Raw genomic sequence first — 19,684 nt, forward strand, 5'->3', positions numbered from 1 at the left:
CTGAGGCTACAGTAATTCTTTAACAAAAAAAACAACCATATAAATTAAATACAATGTTAAAATAATGATGATGATGATGATAATAATAATAATAATAATTAAAAAATACATTTGATAGTTTTATTATGTCAAGCCTTTTAAATTAGTCTACCTAACCCATAGTTACACAGGGATGCTGCGCTCCGGTGGATGGTGATGATGCTGATGCTGCAGCCATCCTTCTCTGTGAACGCGCTTACGTCTGGTGCATGCGCACGTGACGACAAAGACTGAAGCGCCGGTGCCACATTGGATCATTTTCCTCAAGAAGCGTAATTTACTGGAGAAATAGCTGGAAGACCGTGACCTGTATGTGATGCGTGTATGTGATCGTGAGTGTGTGTAACCGTGTACGTGTGATGGTGACAGCGTGTAGCAGTCGAGAGAGGCAAGGTCCTCCCCCTGACTGTGCCTATTTATACGGCCACTACTGCCACCGCGGCTCGTGATAACTGGACACTACTGGGGCAAAGAGAACAAGTCACAGTGCGGTAAGACATCTCATTTTGGTCAAATACAGTAAAATACCATGAATGCCTGATCTAAATTAGGCTATACAATGATGATGTGTGCTGTCTGTACTTTATTAGCCTATGGACGCAATCTTTGTATTCACACGTACGTAACATTGTGGTCCACGAGGATGTCTGCTGCTGGGGTCCCATTCCCCACTCACACTGTACAGGTCTAATGGGCTGTTGTATTACCTTAAAGAGATGGTTCATGTGGAAACAAAATCCAGGGCCTATAATAAAAGATGATGTGTCCTACACCAGCCTATTGCATAACGAAGGACTAGACAGTGGGATGCATTTGACTATAAATATCACAATGTGGCTGTCTGTTAAAACATGTTCTGAACAGTGAGGAGGCTGTGACAAGTGCAGTGTACAAGTGAGGCAGATGCTGAGTGGATATTAGACTGGGAGTTGCATCAAGCAGCTTCCAATGGATAAAAGTCTTTCTGATGCAATAGCCACATAACTCTAACTGGAGTCCTAGGTTGAGGTTGAGGTTGGCTACATTATAAATTGGTGCAGTTACTTATCAAAAGCAGCTTGTTATGCTAAAATATTATGAAATGAAAGATTAAAAACAAATTGAACCTTGGAGCTCAGATTGTTATGCCACACATTAAGCACAAGGCCAGAAAACAACACAGCAATTACAAAGAATAGCTACTCATATTAACACTGTACATTGTAAGAATATTAAATTATTAAATAATAACTATTAGCCCAACATAATTCATAAAACATCTTTGAAATTCAGCCAGGCTAAAGAAATCCAATTGCCCACCTGCCAAATAGCACATTCTCCAAACTGGTGGAGCAATGCGTGGAATCTGGGTGCTTTCACTGATAAGCGTAACAGCAGAAACAGTGGCTGCAGAGGAGGGCATGACACTGTAACCGGATGTGATTTTATGATTGTCAAATAAACTCTGGCATGTTTTGGTTGGATGAGAAGATTTAGGCTTGAGGTGAGGATTCTGGTGCAAAGAAGTGGAAAAAAAGTTGTTGACATTATTGTTAAGAAAAACCTGAGTGTCTCCTATTATTTTAAACATGATTTTCTTTTTTCTGTCCATTTTTGCTATTCTTTATTTATTTCAGTGGACAAATAAATTAAAGCAACTCAGCGTAACTTTCTGGAGCTGGCACATTCTCCGTGGAGATAGATAAGTTTTATGCCTTAACCTGGAACATTGTAGCCAAAGCAAAAACATGTGGAGGCCCTCCTCCAGGCAAAATACAAATCAGGTTTGTGAAGATGCAAGCCCATTCATAGAAAGGACACATGCTTTTCAGTGCAATGAACACAACCAAAATGAAAAAAAATAGCTTTTACTGTAGTCTTTTTTTTTTTAGCAAAAAGGTTTTGCAGTGGGGCTTTAAGTCATTTAGTTTAACATTTTTGTTTATTTAACTGGACTTCTATAATTCCACGTATATGTTAAAATATCTTATTTTTGTTTTCCCATCTCGTGCAGCCGTAGTTGTGATGATCGTAACTGTCCACATGCCAGGAGCACATTTCCATCCTGGTGCTTTTGAACGAGGCGGCAAAAACATAAACAGGACAGTGGGATTAAGCCCCACTGAGGACTGATCACAGGGGATTTGCTTCGCGGCTAGGGCACAAAGACTCCACCACACACGCTTCACGGCAACGTTTCACAACACGCCCAGGGCTACATAAATCTGATCAGAACTGCTCTTTGTTTTGAGAGCGGGAACGGGGGTTAGCATGGGCCTATCCTGCCACGGGGCATGTTGAATGGGGCGGGGGGTATGTGGGCGCTGGTATAGGGGCGCGTTGTGTTGTGACGGGATGTTTCCACGTGCATAGAGCTCCAGACAGACGGGGAGGGTCCACTGTGGGAACACAATGAGCAGATTTTTTTTCCCTGTGTGTTTCTGTGTCAGCTGATGAGACTGGACCTAAAGCCGAGTATGAAGAGCAAGGTGGTTGGAAATAATCTAATCTACAACAGTGGTTCACAAATTTTTCACACAAAACACCACCTAAGAAAACATCAGGCCCTCAGAGTATTATCAGATCTTAACTAGGTCTAAAACAGGACTACACCATGGATGGCTATAGTAGTTCTAAACAAGCACTAACCCAAGGAAACCAAAATGTGCATTAAAACAGGCTGAATTAATGGTGCACTATGTAGCTTTTCTGATACTCCTCACCTCTACCTGCTCATCTCCACTGAGCTTTGCGTATAGTATGGCATTCAACTTACCCATCTTGCATCAACTTAATTTATTGCTAAAATACTTTGAAAAACAGGCATTCATACTATGAGCGTCTTCATCCATCCAGAGGTGTGACCAGTAATTTAGCTTCACCTGCTTGTTTCCATAGAGACAGATAAGTTTAATGTTATCTCTTCTGCTCCTCATTGCAGGCTCGGGCTCAGGCTGCTGCCATGCCTTTACTAGAGGAGACCACTCTGCCACAAGAGCGCCCACCAACTATTCCTGTGGTGATCATCGGTACAACTTTTACTCTGTTGTCACTTTTTAATAATACCAATAGCCAATAATACCAACTTATTGCACTCAATTATATAATGCAATAATAATGTCTTCTCTGCTTCTCTCTAGGGAATGGACCGTCAGGTATTTGCCTGTCCTACCTCTTGAGTGGATACAAGCCTTATTTGGATAGAAAAACTGTGCACCCAAACCCAATACTGTACCGTAAACTGCAGGAGGCCAAACATATACCCATCACTGAACAGGTATGACCAAGGATCAGTAGGTCAAACATGAGTCAGATGAATGTTAAGAGTATTTCTTTTCAGGACCTGGAATATCTGAGTGAAGGTCTAGAGGGGAGGTCCAGAAACCCAGTGGCTGTGCTCTTTGACACCCTCTTGCACCCAAATGCAGACTTCGGCTATGAGCTCCCATCGGTGCTTCAGTGGAGGAGGGACAAGACGCAGAGCATTCCCCATTTGGTCCTGGGCCGGTCCACGCCCGGGGGAGCCTGGCATGTAAGTAGCCACAAGTTTAAACAAAACTCTGGTTCTATATGCTGCTACATGATGCTCTAGACTGTATATATATAGGCTATCATGATTTTATACATATATATATATATATATATATATATATATATATACACACATACACATACACACTCCTGTCCTGTAGGCCATGGAAGGGTCCATGCTGACCATCAGCCTGGGGATCTGGATGGAGCTTCCAGGTGTGAACTACAGAGACTTGACCAATGGGAAACGCAGGTAGGAGCCAGCTTAGGGAAAGGATTCGATATTTACACATTCACAGATCCCAAACACTGATTGTGTTTTGACTTTAGAGATGTGACCAGCGACAGAGCGACTCCAGAGGAGATTTCTTCTTATTACTGCAACTATGTGAAGCTCAAAGGTCTCCAGAAAAACTTTATCGACAACACATACGTTACATCTGTGCAAAAGCTGTGCCGTGAACACAGCGAGGAGGGTCTGGAGGAGCACTCTGGTCCCACAGACAGTGGGGGCAGTGAGAGTGTGAGTGGGGGAGCTCTGTGGGAGGTCAGAGGTTACCAGCAGCTGCAGAGCCACACCCATGTGCCCTTCTCTCTGTTTGCGGAGAACGTGATCCTGGCCACAGGGGCGTCAGACTCTCCAGTGCGACTGGGCATAGAAGGGGAGGACCTCCCTTTTGTTTTCCACAGCATTTCAGATCTGGGCCAAGCAGTGAGCCGCAAGAAGCTGGACATGAGCTCTGACCCAGTTTTAATAGTGGGCGCCGGGTTGAGTGCAGCGGATGCAGTTCTTTGTGCTTGTAATAGCAATGTCAAAGTGCTGCATGTCTTTCGCAAAAGCACCAGTGACCCAGACCTCATCTTCAAGCAGTTGCCCAAAACTCTGTATCCTGAATACCACAAGGTCTACCACATGATGTGTTCACAGAGCCACAGTAGTGCAGCCTCCTCCTCTGCTCCCAACAGGTCCCAGGCCGAGAGTATCGCATCATCAGTCTGTGCGAAGATGTGCCCTAAACCCCAACTTCCCTCAGACAAACTCTCGGAGCTCAGCCTCTTTCCCGACTACACCAGTTTTCCAGAGCACTGCGTGGTCTCCTTCCAACCCGACATGAAGTGCTTACTTCAGGGAAACAACTCCCTCAAAGCGTTCAAGGTCTCTATGGTTCTGGTCCTCATCGGGACCAATCCTAACCTGTTTTTTCTCAAAGGTCAAGGCCAATACCTGGGTCTGGACCCGACCAAACCCGTGTCATGCAAACAGAACCCCCTCGACATCGAGCCGTACACATTCGAGTGCATCAAGGAGCCAGGCCTGTTCGCCATGGGCCCACTTGTTGGGGACAACTTTGTGCGCTTTTTAAAAGGCGGGGCTTTGGGCATTGCATCCTGCCTGCTAAAGAGATACAAGAAAAAAGAAAAGCTCATCAGCAATGGTGGGAATAATATTATCTAAAACCAATGTCAGTGACCCTTTATCAGGGGGCACAAATATCAACAATAATTATAACACCTTTAACTTTTTAAAATCCACAAGCCTGTCATTCATAAGGTCTTAGTCCAATCTCCAATGTGCCAACTTCAAGTCAGTCTGTGACCTCATTACCTTATTTCAGGGTTATTTTTATACAGGAGTTCATCTGCATAAACCATGTTATGGTTTTGGTCTAGCTTAGCTACCATTTGGGAATGGAAGTGAACCTGTTGTTAATCTACATCATTATCATGTTTTAGCTTCTATTATGATAGCCATAATAGTAAGATTTGGCAAACAACAGAGGACACCCTCAGTTAACAATAACATTACACACTACTTGATTTGATGATTTTACCAAATGCTATGTAGCAAAATTTTGAAGAAAACTGTAAACCTGTTCCAATTTAAATCTTCCTTTTTATTACAAAGTCCAACTTCTCAAAAAACAGCTCACAACCTATGTATGGATGAATCAAAAGTAAGTGCCAAATGCTGAACCTAGAGAACATAAATTATTATTATTATATGTTTTTTAGTGTGTGTGCGCTCATCTTTTATACAAAAAAACGATAGATAGGTAGCCTTCATCATGTTTGGTCATCTTGGTGAGGATTAAGCTTTAAGCTGGTTAACATGGCTAGTTTGTGCTAACACAATTGTGCTAAGTAGTACAAAGAAGTTATTGAGGAAATGTTTGTTTAAAGTTTTACTTTTATTTCAATAGAAATATGCAGATATGAGTGTTTGCTTAATGACTAGCAGCTGCTTGTTGGTTCACACCAGGGGCCTCATTTATAAAGTCTCTTTATAACACTTTCCACACAAAACTCCCTTTACTGCACAGACCTGTATGTGCATGCATAAATAGCATTGGGCTACATTGAGCGTGCATGGTTTTATAAATATGAACATGTATACTATGTTTATGGCTTTTAGCATGCATACACAGCTTAATAAATGAGGCCCCAGGTACTTCTAAAGACAGACTAGATGATGGAAAACTGGACAATCCTTGACTGTAAATTTAGCTTATTTTTCACTTGAATATTTGATTTAATGAAGCAATAAGCTAAAAGTGCTCAAGGTCTCCTCACTTATAGTCAGACATAACAGTGAACGCAGACGTAACTCTCATCTGAGCAGATCTGTAAAGTGCCTGATGGAAAATGGGCTCATGAAAGTTCATTTTAAACACTTGATTATTCATGGGGCTGAGCACACTGGACATACTTCAGTCTGAAAAAATGCTTACAATGCGTTAAGCTCTTGGTAAACTAAAGACTTTTTGATGTTTGTATGTACTGTTTTTTATTCATGACAAATAAAAGTTTTGAAAAAACTTTTTCTTTTTTTTTTTTTTTTTACATTTCTTGCTGTCGGAATACTTAATTTGTACAATAATGTATGATAACATATGGTGAAAGTAAGTGGAACAGTGAAACACTAAAACATTATTCAACAATGATTAGCTCTCTCATAAATGTCCAGATATTTCAAAAGTACCAAATGGAGACAATCTCATCTTCTTCTGGTGAGTTTACTGGGGTTATACCTAAAAGAAACACAAAAGTTTGAGTGAGGTTTACACATTCCTCTATAGCTGCATGGAGCAGAACAGCTCTGGAAGTCATTTTTTCAGTCATTTTTCCAAAAGACTTTTGGGGAACTGTGCTAACAACCATAAGAGCACTACTTGCATTCAAAATCTATTTCTGAATGTTTATAAACAGCTTTATTACAAAACATTTGGTCAAATTTTAAGTTGGACTGGAAACATTATTAACCACATAGGGGCTTTAATGTTCGTAGTGTCTTTAAACTGTATTTGAATGGAAAAAAATTATGTGAAATTTACTTCCAGAACCTCAGGGAGGCTTTGATTGCTCATCTCCATTCACACGCCATTCAAAATTAGGACTAAATTGGGACTAAAACCGGACCAGGACCCAGCAAATCTACATCAGAGCTAACCACGATCAAACCAGGACTAAACCAGGACAAGTGTGAACACAGCTTATGTCCTTTGATGCTTTTTGTGACCAACGCTAGAAGAAGGCCAAATTAAGTGCTATAAATGAGAGACGATGTTTGAACAGTTTAAAGCCCGGACGTCTGGAAGCTTACAACCCAAAAAGTGTAGTGTTTTCTTAGTGGCAGAGTCTGTTCCCTGGATACGCATGACTGAGTGGCCATGACTCAGTGATCAAACACACACAAAATCAATATCACACCGTCTCCTTTCTGCTTAGTCAAAGAAAACAGCAGCGGCGGCTTACATCACTGTTGTTACCGCGGCAACGCCAGTGACGAAGGAGCTGCCGAATTTTGATTGGTTAAACTCAGCCACCGTGGCCCCACAGTCGTGTGCTTATGCATTGATTGTCTGTAGTTAGATATAATGACAAAAGACCTTTCCACAAAACGTTTTGTATAACTACTAGAGGTGTGCAAGGTATCGAAATATGGTGAATCATGATACTGCATTTGCTGATACTGAATCGTTATCACCGCCAAGGTTATTTTTTGTATCACTATTATTTTGAGACAGCGCTACAATTTTATTTGTCTAGAGAAAGAGAAATATATTTGAAATATTCACTGTTTTGATCATTTCAATGGGTGTATGATTAACTTTACATAGGTAGTGGTTTAACAAAAAAATGTTTTTTTTTTTATATATCGTGATATTCAAGTATCATGAATCATGTATCATATCAAATTGTGAGGGACCCTGTGACTCACAGCCTTAAAATATACCTTAAAATGTCCTATATTACACAAAATTGACTCTTGTGAATTTTAAGCCATGTTTTGCGTTTTGTTTCATTCACATGTGTTTGAGTAAAGCTTTATTATTAGTCTGTCTACATCTCCAAAAGCTCAAAATGTTGTGGTAGGTATGCATGTGGTAGTTTTCAACTTAACTGAAAAAAATCCAAATGATTCAAAGTGATTCTAGTGAAGATGTATGGAGTTTTAAAAACACAGCGGAGCTGTATTATCACATGACATCACAAGGTGGAAAAGAGTGTTTTCTGTCTGAGAGAAAAACTCAGGCTAAATATGCAGGGTTTTTGTTAAACATGTGTGAATGAAACAAAACACAACCCAGGTATGTTTGTGATGAGGAAACATTATAATAGATCAGAAAATAGCATAATATAGGCCCTTTAAAAATACTTAATGCATGAAGAAATACTGATGAATGATTCAAAGGTAACAACTACTTAATTAATAACATCATTCACTATGGATTAAATAGTTATACATGCTTTATTAATGCTAATTTAAGTGTAGTTATTTACCAACATTTTAAATATCGTTAGTGGATACTTGAACACAATGTATTTCTCACCTGAAGAGGTCGTCTCCTACGCTCTCATCTCGTCGACTCTGTTGGTCCTCCTGAAATAAAAATAAATAGGTAATAAATACGTAGTTTCCCTTCTCCACATAAGCAAAATGTGACTGGTAAAATGTATACACACACACACACAGACACACACACACACACACACACCCCCACACACAGACACACACAAATGTCTTTATTCAGCAGTCTGTTTCTCTTGGTGATTGAGATACAGCTGTATCTAACAGTCTTATTATAAAGCACTAGTAAAATCATAAAATCATAAAGTTGATCAATCATGTGACCGTACCTCCACAGCATCTCTGAGCCACTCGTCTAGATCTGAGTTTCTGCCCCTGTTATGAGCCAGAAGATCTGCCCCTCTGATCACAGGGGCCACACCATGCACCTGCCCCTTTGGATTAACACAACACAGGCATATTAAAACACATAAATATTTAATCCTTTAAGTTGTTGGTTTCTGTTGACTGACCTTACGGAAGCATTTGAAGTTCTTTGTGCAGCCATTGCTCTGCTTCTGTTTTGTCACTTTTGTAGGAAGCTCTGACACTTGGAGATCTCTAACTCCACCAGCAACAAGTTCTTGGGCAAGCTGTCGTCCATCTTTGGTTCCTATAAAATACACATATAAAATAAATAGTAAATAGAGAAAAGTATATCAAGATCTTATAATGATTTTCAGAATGATTTAAAAAATTTTTTTACATTTACCTCCAAACTGCAACTAATATATAATGTAATGATCAATAATTTGGTGTAAAGAAAACAGTTGATTCAAATATGAATTGTGAATACAAATATATAAAAAATCAAAAATAAATAAATAAATAAATTTATCTTGAGTCTTACTTTGAGCTCCTGTTTGATATTCACTGGTTTTATAGGAACCTGAGTGGCTTCTGATTTTAAGAGTTCTTCATCCTACAAAAACAAACAAACAAAAGTGTAATACATTTATATATATATATATATATATATATATATATATATATATATATATATATATATATATATATATATATATATATATATATATATATATATATATAAATGTATTACACTATATATATATATAAAAATGTATTACACTATATATATATATATTATATAAAATGTATTACACTATATATATATATATATATATATATATATATATATATATATATATATATATATATATATATATATACATATATATATACATACACACACACAGTAAAATAAAAAAATAAAATTCAATCTAAAAAAAAGTCTTAATGCTCACATCAACAAAACCAATATCATCGTCAGTGAAAGGAGATTTGTTTGGCTTCTTCACAGCTGGTGGCCTGGCTGGTGGATTGCTGGATTTCTTATGGTCAGATAGAAAAAGTTAAGATACAAACATCTTCAATACAATAAAAAATATGAGGCATTTACTAAGTTTTTTATTATGAATTACATCTTTATGGGATTTGTGTCTTGTTACACCCCTAAAGTAAAAGAATGTAAAATGACTTACTTTGACCTCCGGTTTGATAGTTGCTGGTTTTATAGAAATCTCAACAGATTCTGCTTTGAGGAGTTCTTCATCCTTTAAAATGTAATTATATATAATAAACGTACATATTTTAAAAATGAAAATAACTAATAACTAAATCTTTGTGCTCACCTCAATAAAGTCACTACTATCAGCGAAAAGGAATTGGTCCTTACGACCTAGTGTTTTAGATGGTGGCTTAGCTGGTGGATTGCTGGACTTTCTATTGTCATATGTTTCTTTTGTATGTTCAAATGCATCAATGTTTATAGATATATTTTGTGCTTTAATTTTAACTGCTGGGGTACTGCTCGAAGTTGATGGTTTTTCCAAATCAAACTGTTTACTTTTCCTGTTGTCTTCCTTGTTTTGCTCCTGAAGTCTCGGTCTTTTCCTGGAAACTTCAGCTGTACTAACTTCTTTCTGTGGTTTTGTAGTGTTCATTTTAGCCTGGTTTTGGCCTCTTGGAGGTGGTGCATCAAAGCAGTCCATATCTTCAGACATTAATGATTCTAGTTCCTCCAGTTCTTTCTGTCGTTTTGAACTGAGCATTTTTGCCTGGTTTTGGCTTCTTGGAGGTGGTGCATCAAAGCAGTCCATATCTTCAGACATTAATGATTCTAGTTCCTCCAGTTCGTTATCATCCATCTCCTTCCTTTTCTGACCCTGTGTTTTGCTTTGAGTCTCCCCTCCTGAGCTCTGCGACAGGTCTGTTGGAGCCTTTTCTGAACGAGTTTCTTTTGAAGTTTGTGGAGGTTGTGAGGTTATTAAAGAATCCCGGGCAGTTCGCTTTGGTTGGGACGTCTCTGCAGTAAAGTCATCCTCCAATTGCCTTTAAACATATGAAAGGAGATAGATAAAATCGTCAATGAACTCAGCCAACAGCAGATGAATCATGAAATTAATCATAACTGAATCATAATTTCCACAATCAAAAATGTGCTAAAATGTGCCTGTATGTCTTGGTTGTGGTTCAAATACATTACATAAATTTGAATTGACATTAACCACATTAAGGCACTTTTGAGGATTACAAAGTTTTTTTAAGGTGCTCTATGTAACTTTTCTAGCGGAGGGGCAGTCACCAACTGTTCTTTTTGGAGATGTTATTGCATTGCCTGGAATGTTCCACAGTATGGCATTCAATTTTTGTTTATTTTCATAGAGAAGAGAAGGTGCCAAGACTATCTAGCCAACTTGATTCTTTATTTTTGCATATCATCACTACAACTATTTTGAAATTATCTAGTAGTAAACAGCATATTGCCCAATTCTATCCAATAGTAAGACATATATTTTTATTTTAACCTTTTCTTGTTGATCGGCTGAAAGAAGCTTGTGAGTGATGACTGCTTTTGAGGTGACTGTTTTTGAGGTGATCCTTGTCCAAAAGTCTTTATTTTCTGAAGGGGCAGTTTTTGTGATAAAATCTTTGTACCACTGCTGGGTTTTGCAAAGGTCGGCTGTGGTCGAATGCCACTAGGTTCTTCTTCTGAAAAATAAAAATTTTGTTAACTCCCAATACATCTAAGGTATCATTTAATAATTACTCTAAACACACTAAAACATGTGTTAAAATGCTTAATAAATATAAATAAGTATATCCAATAAGGAAACATAGTGTAATGATCTGATTATTTTGTGTTTAGTTCAGACTTGACACCTTTTGTTGTTCTTGTACTGTTTATGCGTTGCTCTTAATGTAACTGCTTTTGTACGTGACACTTGCTATGCCGACAAGTTGATGTGAAGGTTCTGTTCGTCAGATACTGGTCTGTTTTGGAGACGGGCTCTAGTGAGTTGAGACTGCTGTTGTTTTGCTCTTGTTCTGGCGTGGGTTACAGCCTACAGTAGCCCTTGTGTTCAGAAAATGAACAACCAAAAGAAAATTGGCATGTTTCCTTACACCAGAACACTACAATATCCAAAACTGTTGGCAGCAATTACCTCTATAACAACTCTTAATAATTATACTTTGCATACAACACATACCTGTCAGTTTAGATTCCTCTATAGTTCGTTTTGACTCTGTGTGCTCCATAGCATTGAGTGAGATGTTTTGTGATTCAGGCACAAAATACTGCGATTTCCTCTCTGTTCCAGAATTTTTAGAGTTGAGCCGTTTTTCTGGTGTCTCTCCCACGGCTAACACCCCCGAAACTTGACGGATATTCAACCTAGTGAGGACAAAACCCTTTCAGCAACCTAGAAATTCTATATTTATTTAAAACATATTTAGCTAAACACAACATCCCCTGAGAATTATATGGTTCTATCTGATGTGTTGTTATGTTTGAGATGTTTGAGTTAATGTAATAATCTTGTTCCAAGATATCTATCAAAGAGCTTTTCCAATGGGCTCAGGAATTTTTAGAAACCAGATATAATATGGAGGCTGGAGTATTTGTCACATGACTGGCCAAAAGCGGTATTTATATGATATCAATATTGATGGAACCATATAGTTCTAATGGGACAGCATGTTATTACATCATACCCTTGTGATGGCTCTGTGTTGGCTGCGTAGGCCGTGATGTTCAGCGATGGAGCCGGTAACACAGTTTCATCCACCGCTACACTCTGAGTCAGAGACGCACTCGGGATCCTGGACTTCATTTTAGATACAGAATCTACAACAGATAAGACACCTCAGATCAAACAATACAGCAAGTTCAATCATCTCTACAAAAGGCCATGTCTAAATTAGTTAAAACTGCTTTAAATAACATTATTGCATTTTAATGTGAGTATGTGTAAAAATATGTGATAGTAGAATTAGATTTTTTGTTATCATTATATGTGTATTATTATGTAATGAAGTCAAAAGGCTAAAAAAAAAAACATTCTCAGTTATTAACTTATTAACCTATTAACTTACTTATATATGAGACTACTTTTTGGAGTGTATATAAAAAATAAAAAATAAAAATAAAAACTTAAAAAATATTATTATTAACTCACCGCTATCTGCCACACGAGAGGAATTGCAGTGTTCTTTACATGATGCGTAAATGGCCGCTACTCCAATTTCAGATTCTGTGATAACTCTCAGACCTTTCCTGTAGGACATTACATTAGTTTCCATAGTAACTTGATAAAATAATAAATATATAAAGCATTTCAAAGCATCTTCCCCTCACTTTTCAACAATGCTCTTCACAGTGTTCACCCAGTCCATGGTGGAGGAGGACAGCACAGGCTGAGAGGCTGAGGATGTGACATCAATTACACAGCTCTGAGGAGACTCCAGGATGTCCCGCGGCAGTGAGCTCTCGTCCAGGAGTGTGCAGCTGCCCCCTCCATAAGACACTGCTGCACTCAGGCGCGTCATCTGCAAACACACAGGAAGACATCATAAACAATAAGACAAATTACTATTACTAAACTATTAACAACCTGCACCACTTTTTCAATTTATGCCAGTGTATGTAGACTTCATATTGTTTGTTTGACTGTTAAAACAATGCCAAGGAAATGTGGTTATTTCCTGAAATACAATCCTACATACAATTTTTAACAAACAATATTTTTATCATTATGGTGAATGCGTTTAGAAATTATTACATTGATTATTTTGATCATCATGAACCTCAAAACGATTGAAAACTCCAAATCCCAACAACAATCCTACTGATTCTAAAATAGTATTTTAAAATATCCTGTAAATTAAGCCTTACCTGTTTGGCATTTAGGAAAACAAATGTCTTCCCAGTAAAAAGCTCTCTGCGTTTGGAAATCACGCCAATCTTAATTTTGTCTTTGTTTAAGCTGGGCTCGTTTATTTCAGGTGTGAACCTAAAATAAAAGACATGATTAAACACACCAGTATTTAAACCTTTCTAATAGTGTTAAGTGTTTTTAGCTGCAGGTACCTCTCAGCTTCAGGAGGAGGTGACTTGTTTTCGATGGCAGCCTGAAGAGCTGAGAAAAACTCTGGTGTCACAATAGGACATCCACACAAAAGAGCACAAATCGTCTACAAGGACAAATAACAGGATGTTATTACAAAATAAGCTTTTTTTTTTCAAAATAAAATATTTATCTTAGTAAATAAGTACTCTAAGTCATAGAGTCTACTAAACAACCTGGACTATCTGTTGCCGTAACAAAATCACTTTGTTAACATTGTCATAAATATGTAAAGGTAAACTATCCTGCTCAAAAACAACTGCAAGTTTAAATAAAGGCAATGAGTTATACTCAACAAATTGTAGAAAATTGTAGGCTAAATTATTAAAATTTAAATCTATCAGAAACACAGAGGTGTAAATTAGCTCGAGTATCACTGGACTGCAGTTTGAGGGCCAAAGGTCTGAACGATTTGAGAAGAATATCTTTTAATTGCTAATTTTCTGACAAGCATTGTGTTCATGATTAGATTTGCTATTCATGTTTTTGTAATAGGTTCTGTCAAAGTGTCAAATTATAAACATGTCTAGAAGAATTGACTAGAAGACTGAAATATAATCTGACAAACTAATACAAGAATCACATTTCAGAACATGCTTGTACAGATCTACACTACAGGGTTAGCAGTTTATACAGAATAAGACATACAAGGATATTTTGTTATTCATGGGGGAAATCATAGCACAAAAAACTGCAGAGTTTTACTAATCGCCTTCATTCAAACAGCATTCTGACCTTGATGGTGACTTTGACACTGGACATGACCAGGTGTGTGCAGTCCTGGCTCCATGTTCCCACCAGTTTCCCACCCACAAGCTGCAGTGCCCCCAAGAGAGACGTTTTTCCACTGTTGTCCAAACAAGAAGAGCAAACCACCGGGTGCAAATGCTCAACTCTAAAACAGAGGAAGGCACATTTTGTATTTGAGATTATAGACCATATAGTCCCTTAAAGAAGAAATATTGTGCTTGGGCCTGCTATATAGTTATAACCATGACAGGATTGATCTGCAATATAGAGTTTTGAAAGCAAGCGTTTAAAGATGGCTCAAACATGCACGAATCACTCCAGAAACAACTTTGAGAGGGTAAATGCTAAGGGGAAACAACTATAACATGGTTAAAAGTGCTGAAAAATAAATTTTGTATAATAGGTCTGCTGTAAGGTACACTTTATTGACCCCAGGGAATAGGAATATAACAAGATCATAGGAATAAGACATGACAGCAACAAAAATGCATAACAATTAATATGTGTATTCAATTATTGGTTTATTTTACTTTACCTGAACTTGCTGTTAAAAACTCCAAATGTGATGTTGCTCCCAGACGTTAGATTTACTGGAGTGTTTTGGGCCAACTGCTGTTCGTTGACAGAAGTGCCATATTTAGACATGTCTTTTACAGTTAGTGTCTACGAAGAAAAACAACAAACACTAATTCACAATCAGAATGTACAGGACTTTTGAAAGAAACAGTGGAGCAGGTTGGGTTTCAAATGGAAGCTCAACAGCACCACCATCTGTTTAAAAATGATTCAAGACATCCAACTGATGCTGCAGTCTCATGGAAAAAGGTCTGAACATACAATAGTAAAACATTTGTCTCGTATAGCGCTTTTCCACACACTCAAACTCACTTTCATTATTCATTCACTCCACATTTGAATTACACTAAGCTGGGTGGGTGAAGTGTTTTGCCTAAGGACACAACAAAAGTACAGCCCCTGCTGCCACACTCATAATGACAATAACTGCATAGCCATCATACAAATTAAAATTAACAAGTTACAAAACTGACACTGACTTCAGGGCCAGTGTAATTTGTTCTCAAAGGGACAGGTGGACCTCCCAAGCAAAGACAGACAATATGAATACCTCCAGAGTATCCACATCCCAGCATTATCCTTATCGTAGTGTAATGATCTGATATTTTGTGTTTACCTCAGAGTTGACACACCTTTTGCTGTTCTTGTAACCGTTCATGTGTTGTTGTCAATGTAACTGCTTTTGTATGTGACACTTGTTTGCTATACTGACAAGTTGATATGAAGGTTCTGTTCATCAGTTACTGGTCTTTTAGGAGACAGCTCTAATGAGTTGAGACTGCTGTTGTTTTGCTCTTGCTTTGGTGTGGGTTACAGCCTAAATTAGTACTTGTGTACATAAAATAAACAACCAAAAGAAATTTGCCGTGTTTCTTTTCACCAGAATGCTACAATATGTATATGATTCACCTTCTCCGAGCTGCTGAGGTGCGCATGAGCCCGGCTGATGGACTGGTCATCAGACAGAATGATATCGCAGTTCTTTCTTCCGACCACATAGTTTTTACCGGACTGGAGATAGTGGGTTTGTCCTGGGAAATATACCAATGCAATTCCAGTTATCAGTGAGTACGTTTACGAGCCTTATCTTGGTTATCACAGTATTCTGAATATGATGTTTACAAGCGGCTCAGAGAAACCAGGATACTCATATCCTTGTATACAATCAGAGTATCCTGGATATTTAGAGGGGTCACTATGGCAACCATTAATAAGTATAAAACAATATTATTATTTTTCTTTTAAGTTGTAGTAGAGATTTGACTGGTTTTGGGATAGTTGCTACTCCTATGTTATTTTAATAGACCCATGCCCCTACTTCATTTCGCACATGCTAGTACCACACTAGTGAAGAAAAATAAGGATACTGCCTCTACATGCCACAATATCCTGGATACTATCAAAATATTCCAGTGAGAGTATCTTGGTTACTGTAATCAGAATACTGCATATACATGGACACACACAAAACCGATTATAACCTGGATACTCGTATGCATGTAAACGCACTCACTATCACTTATGTCACTTTTAATAAGAGCTCCAAAGCTGGACAGTTAATTCAACCCCACAGACATTCTATTGACTCTTTAAAGTGGCACAATGTACTTTTCTGCTGGAGGGTACGTCGCCTACTTCTTTTTATTGAGATGTTATTTTTTTGTGTGGAAGGTCCCACAGTATGGAATTAAACTAAACAAGTAGCCACCAGGTCAGATCTGTGGAGAGGCGACCCGGTCCATTCACTCCATTCACAATAATAATGCATATTTTTCAAGGTGTGATGTGCAATGAAAACACATGTAATGAAATAAATGCAAGATAGAGCGGTTTAATACCATACTGTGGAACATTGCAGGTAAGGCAATAGGCAATCAGATAGTTAACCTTCTACTGAATAATGTTACATGATGCACTCAAATCCCTTCAAACACGACCGATTTTAACACAATTTATACACTATGGTTCTGAATCGTACTGTGTCTCAAACAGGCAGAGATGCATGTTTTTAGCCTTAGCTGTGAAAAGCATGTCGCCACATTTATTGCGTATTTAAATTAAGAGCGATTGATTCTCAAGAGATGATTACCTCCAGGCTGCAGGGGTGTTAGAATCCACATGTTACCGCTCCTGTAACTGTTTAATAAAAACACGATGACGTTTTCTTTCTACATTTTTTAAATATCACAACTTTTTGAGCAAAGTGAAAGTGCACTTTGGTCTTAGCGCGCCGTAGTGACGTCATAACCACGCGCCGCCAGAAAAAACTTCACAATAAAAGTGATGGATAAAGTTTGTGCAAAAAGACAACAGTTTTTGTCAATTATTTTCTTTTTCTGTTTTTTATAAAGGTTTTTACTCTGCACTTTTCTCCTTTAATGTTAATTTTATGATGATTATTTGTGATTATTTATGTTTTGATTTGTTGTATTGTGATTGTTTTTCTTATTCTGTAAAGCACTTTGAATTACCATGGTTACGAATTGTGCTATACAAATAAAGCATTTTATTTGACAGATTTGAACTTCATTAAACAAGCAGTCTGCTATTTTAATTGATTTATAATATTAAAATGGACTTTCAAATGAAATTAAGTTCTTTTTTGCCTATTTTAATCACACTCTCACCAAATCCTATCTGTATTTGATATAACATATTTCCAGTAATAGAATAGTATTTAATCTATTATATGCCACTAATGTAAATACAATGGAAAACCGAAGAACTTTCCAGTGAATGTTTGATGACTTAGTGAATATACAATAGAAAACAAAATAAATAGCCTAGTTTTGTCTTTATTTGACGGGCCAATGCACAAAGATTGTACAAGCTCAAGAGATGGTTTGCATCAGTTAATTAGCCTATATCCATTTTGCAGTCCCTGGTCAGCATCAAAACAAACACACTAAACACACTTCACCAAATAATGAACTCAATACAAAAAGGCAATGCATGTTTCTGAAAGCAAAATTAGGACATACTACAATAAATAATAACAATATATTAAATGTTTTATTAAGGTCATATAAATACTAATAGGACTTGTTGTGAGCTCAGAATAATGGATCATTGTCTGGTTTCCAGGGTTGTCCAGCTGCTGTCCGGAGGCGTCCTTGTCCCCAGAGACAGGGCAGTTTGCGGTTGGCCTTCATCACTGCCACACTGGTGCATGTGTTAGGCTTTCGGATGATCTCGCACCAGTCTGGATAGTCCACAGGCTTTGACCCACTGTGGAGCAAAGTGCAGGTGAACTGGGTATTTTTTACTATTTAGATGATTTACGTTATTACAATGCACTGGCAGCTTGGGGTAGATTGTTCAGCTTTGGTTTATTGGCTTTTCAACATTCATTTTTGCCTAATTTATGTGAAAACATGTGAAATATATATGGATGACATTTACATTTTATTATAATGTTAAAAGTGCACTACATAACTTTTCTGGTGAAGGATCTGTCACCTGCTCATCTCCATGATGATGTTATTGCTTTGTTTGGAGTTTTCTAGACAAAGCACGATATGGCATTAAGCTTGTTTATCTTCATGGAGACACAAGTAATGCCACCAAGACAAGTTACAGGTCAGGTCTATGTAGAGGAAACCCTGTTCACACTAAGAATGCCTATTTTTCAAGGTATGTAATTGAATTAGGCAATATAGATATGTTTGATGTCATAGTAACGAAGATTACAGGAAAAGCAATAACAAACCATCCACCAGATAAGTTACATAGTGCATCTTTAATGGTAAAAAAAAAAAAGGTCAAACAGCTTTGGTGGCATATATACAGTAATATTTCACTTTACATAACATAATAACATATATATAACCTAATTTTTGGTCAGTTTGTTTAGAATTGATATATCCTGATGCTATAAATAGTACTTATGTGTGTAATAAACTCACTGGTCACAGCAGCCCACTCCGAAAGGCTCCATACAGATGCACTGGAGACAGTCACTGGTCATCCAGCTCTCTCCATGTTAAACCTTTGGCCCAGTATTCCCAGCTGCCTAAAAGATAAAAACACAGCTTATAAATTAGCCTTACAAACAAATTTTTTTGAAACATTTGCAATTCTAGTATTTTCAAACAATATAGGATAAGTATAATTATCACATATAAAATTAAATTATATATATAAAAATAATACACTTTGTAGGAAGTAGATGATGAGAGATATGTGAATCAATTCTAAATACGAAGTCATTGTAACTAACATGAGAGAGTTTGACCTTATTCTTACCTTTAGTGTTAAAGAAACATTCTCCACTGCTGTAGACACAAATACATGGCACACTGAGGAGCACCAGTACAGGCAAGAGCAGTCGTATCACTGAGCTGACCATATCTAAAATAATACATCACTGACAGTTAATATTTGAGAAGTGAAACAGGTTATTATTAGATAAGATAGTATATAAATAGATATAGATAGATAGATGATAGATAGATAGATAGATAGATAGATAGATAGATAGAGATAGATAGCGATAGATAGATATTAGATAGATAGATAGATAGATAGATAG

General features: G+C 37.5%; 3 protein-coding genes across 3 annotated transcripts; 1 reads left to right on the forward strand and 2 right to left on the reverse strand.

Moving 5' to 3' along the window:
• The first annotated feature begins 378 nt into the window (after nucleotides 1-378).
• Nucleotides 379-5,143, forward strand: osgin2 (oxidative stress induced growth inhibitor family member 2). The gene is made up of 6 exons (XM_033981049.2): nucleotides 379-530; nucleotides 2,960-3,047; nucleotides 3,159-3,295; nucleotides 3,359-3,550; nucleotides 3,711-3,802; nucleotides 3,880-5,143. The coding sequence occupies exons 2-6, from the start codon at nucleotides 2,981-2,983 to the stop codon at nucleotides 5,003-5,005; spliced, it is 1,614 nt and encodes a 537-aa protein (XP_033836940.1). The 5' UTR covers nucleotides 379-530; nucleotides 2,960-2,980; the 3' UTR covers nucleotides 5,006-5,143.
• A 453-nt stretch (nucleotides 5,144-5,596) lies between these two features.
• Nucleotides 5,597-17,404, reverse strand: nbn (nibrin). The gene is given in 20 exon segments (XM_033981709.2): nucleotides 5,597-6,578; nucleotides 8,382-8,431; nucleotides 8,689-8,793; nucleotides 8,872-8,963; nucleotides 8,966-9,011; nucleotides 9,249-9,320; nucleotides 9,664-9,750; nucleotides 9,901-9,972; nucleotides 10,051-10,750; nucleotides 11,227-11,410; nucleotides 11,911-12,095; nucleotides 12,416-12,548; nucleotides 12,880-12,977; nucleotides 13,059-13,249; nucleotides 13,596-13,713; nucleotides 13,791-13,894; nucleotides 14,563-14,722; nucleotides 15,113-15,240; nucleotides 16,063-16,184; nucleotides 17,243-17,404. Coding segments are annotated over 20 exon segments (2,712 nt in total). The 5' UTR covers nucleotides 17,274-17,404; the 3' UTR covers nucleotides 5,597-6,544.
• A 561-nt stretch (nucleotides 17,405-17,965) lies between these two features.
• Nucleotides 17,966-19,148, reverse strand: msmp2 (microseminoprotein, prostate associated 2). Its single transcript, XM_033981605.2, has 2 exons — nucleotides 19,059-19,148; nucleotides 17,966-18,381 (listed from the first exon to the last, which is right to left on the reverse strand). Exons 1-2 carry the CDS (start codon nucleotides 19,118-19,120, stop codon nucleotides 18,207-18,209), a joined length of 237 nt encoding a protein of 78 aa, XP_033837496.2. The 5' UTR covers nucleotides 19,121-19,148; the 3' UTR covers nucleotides 17,966-18,206.
• Between the last annotated feature and the right edge of the window lie 536 nt (nucleotides 19,149-19,684).

The sequence above is a fragment of the Periophthalmus magnuspinnatus genome, chromosome 16 (genome assembly GCF_009829125.3).
Source record: "Periophthalmus magnuspinnatus isolate fPerMag1 chromosome 16, fPerMag1.2.pri, whole genome shotgun sequence".
Lineage (NCBI taxonomy): Eukaryota > Metazoa > Chordata > Actinopteri > Gobiiformes > Gobiidae > Periophthalmus > Periophthalmus magnuspinnatus.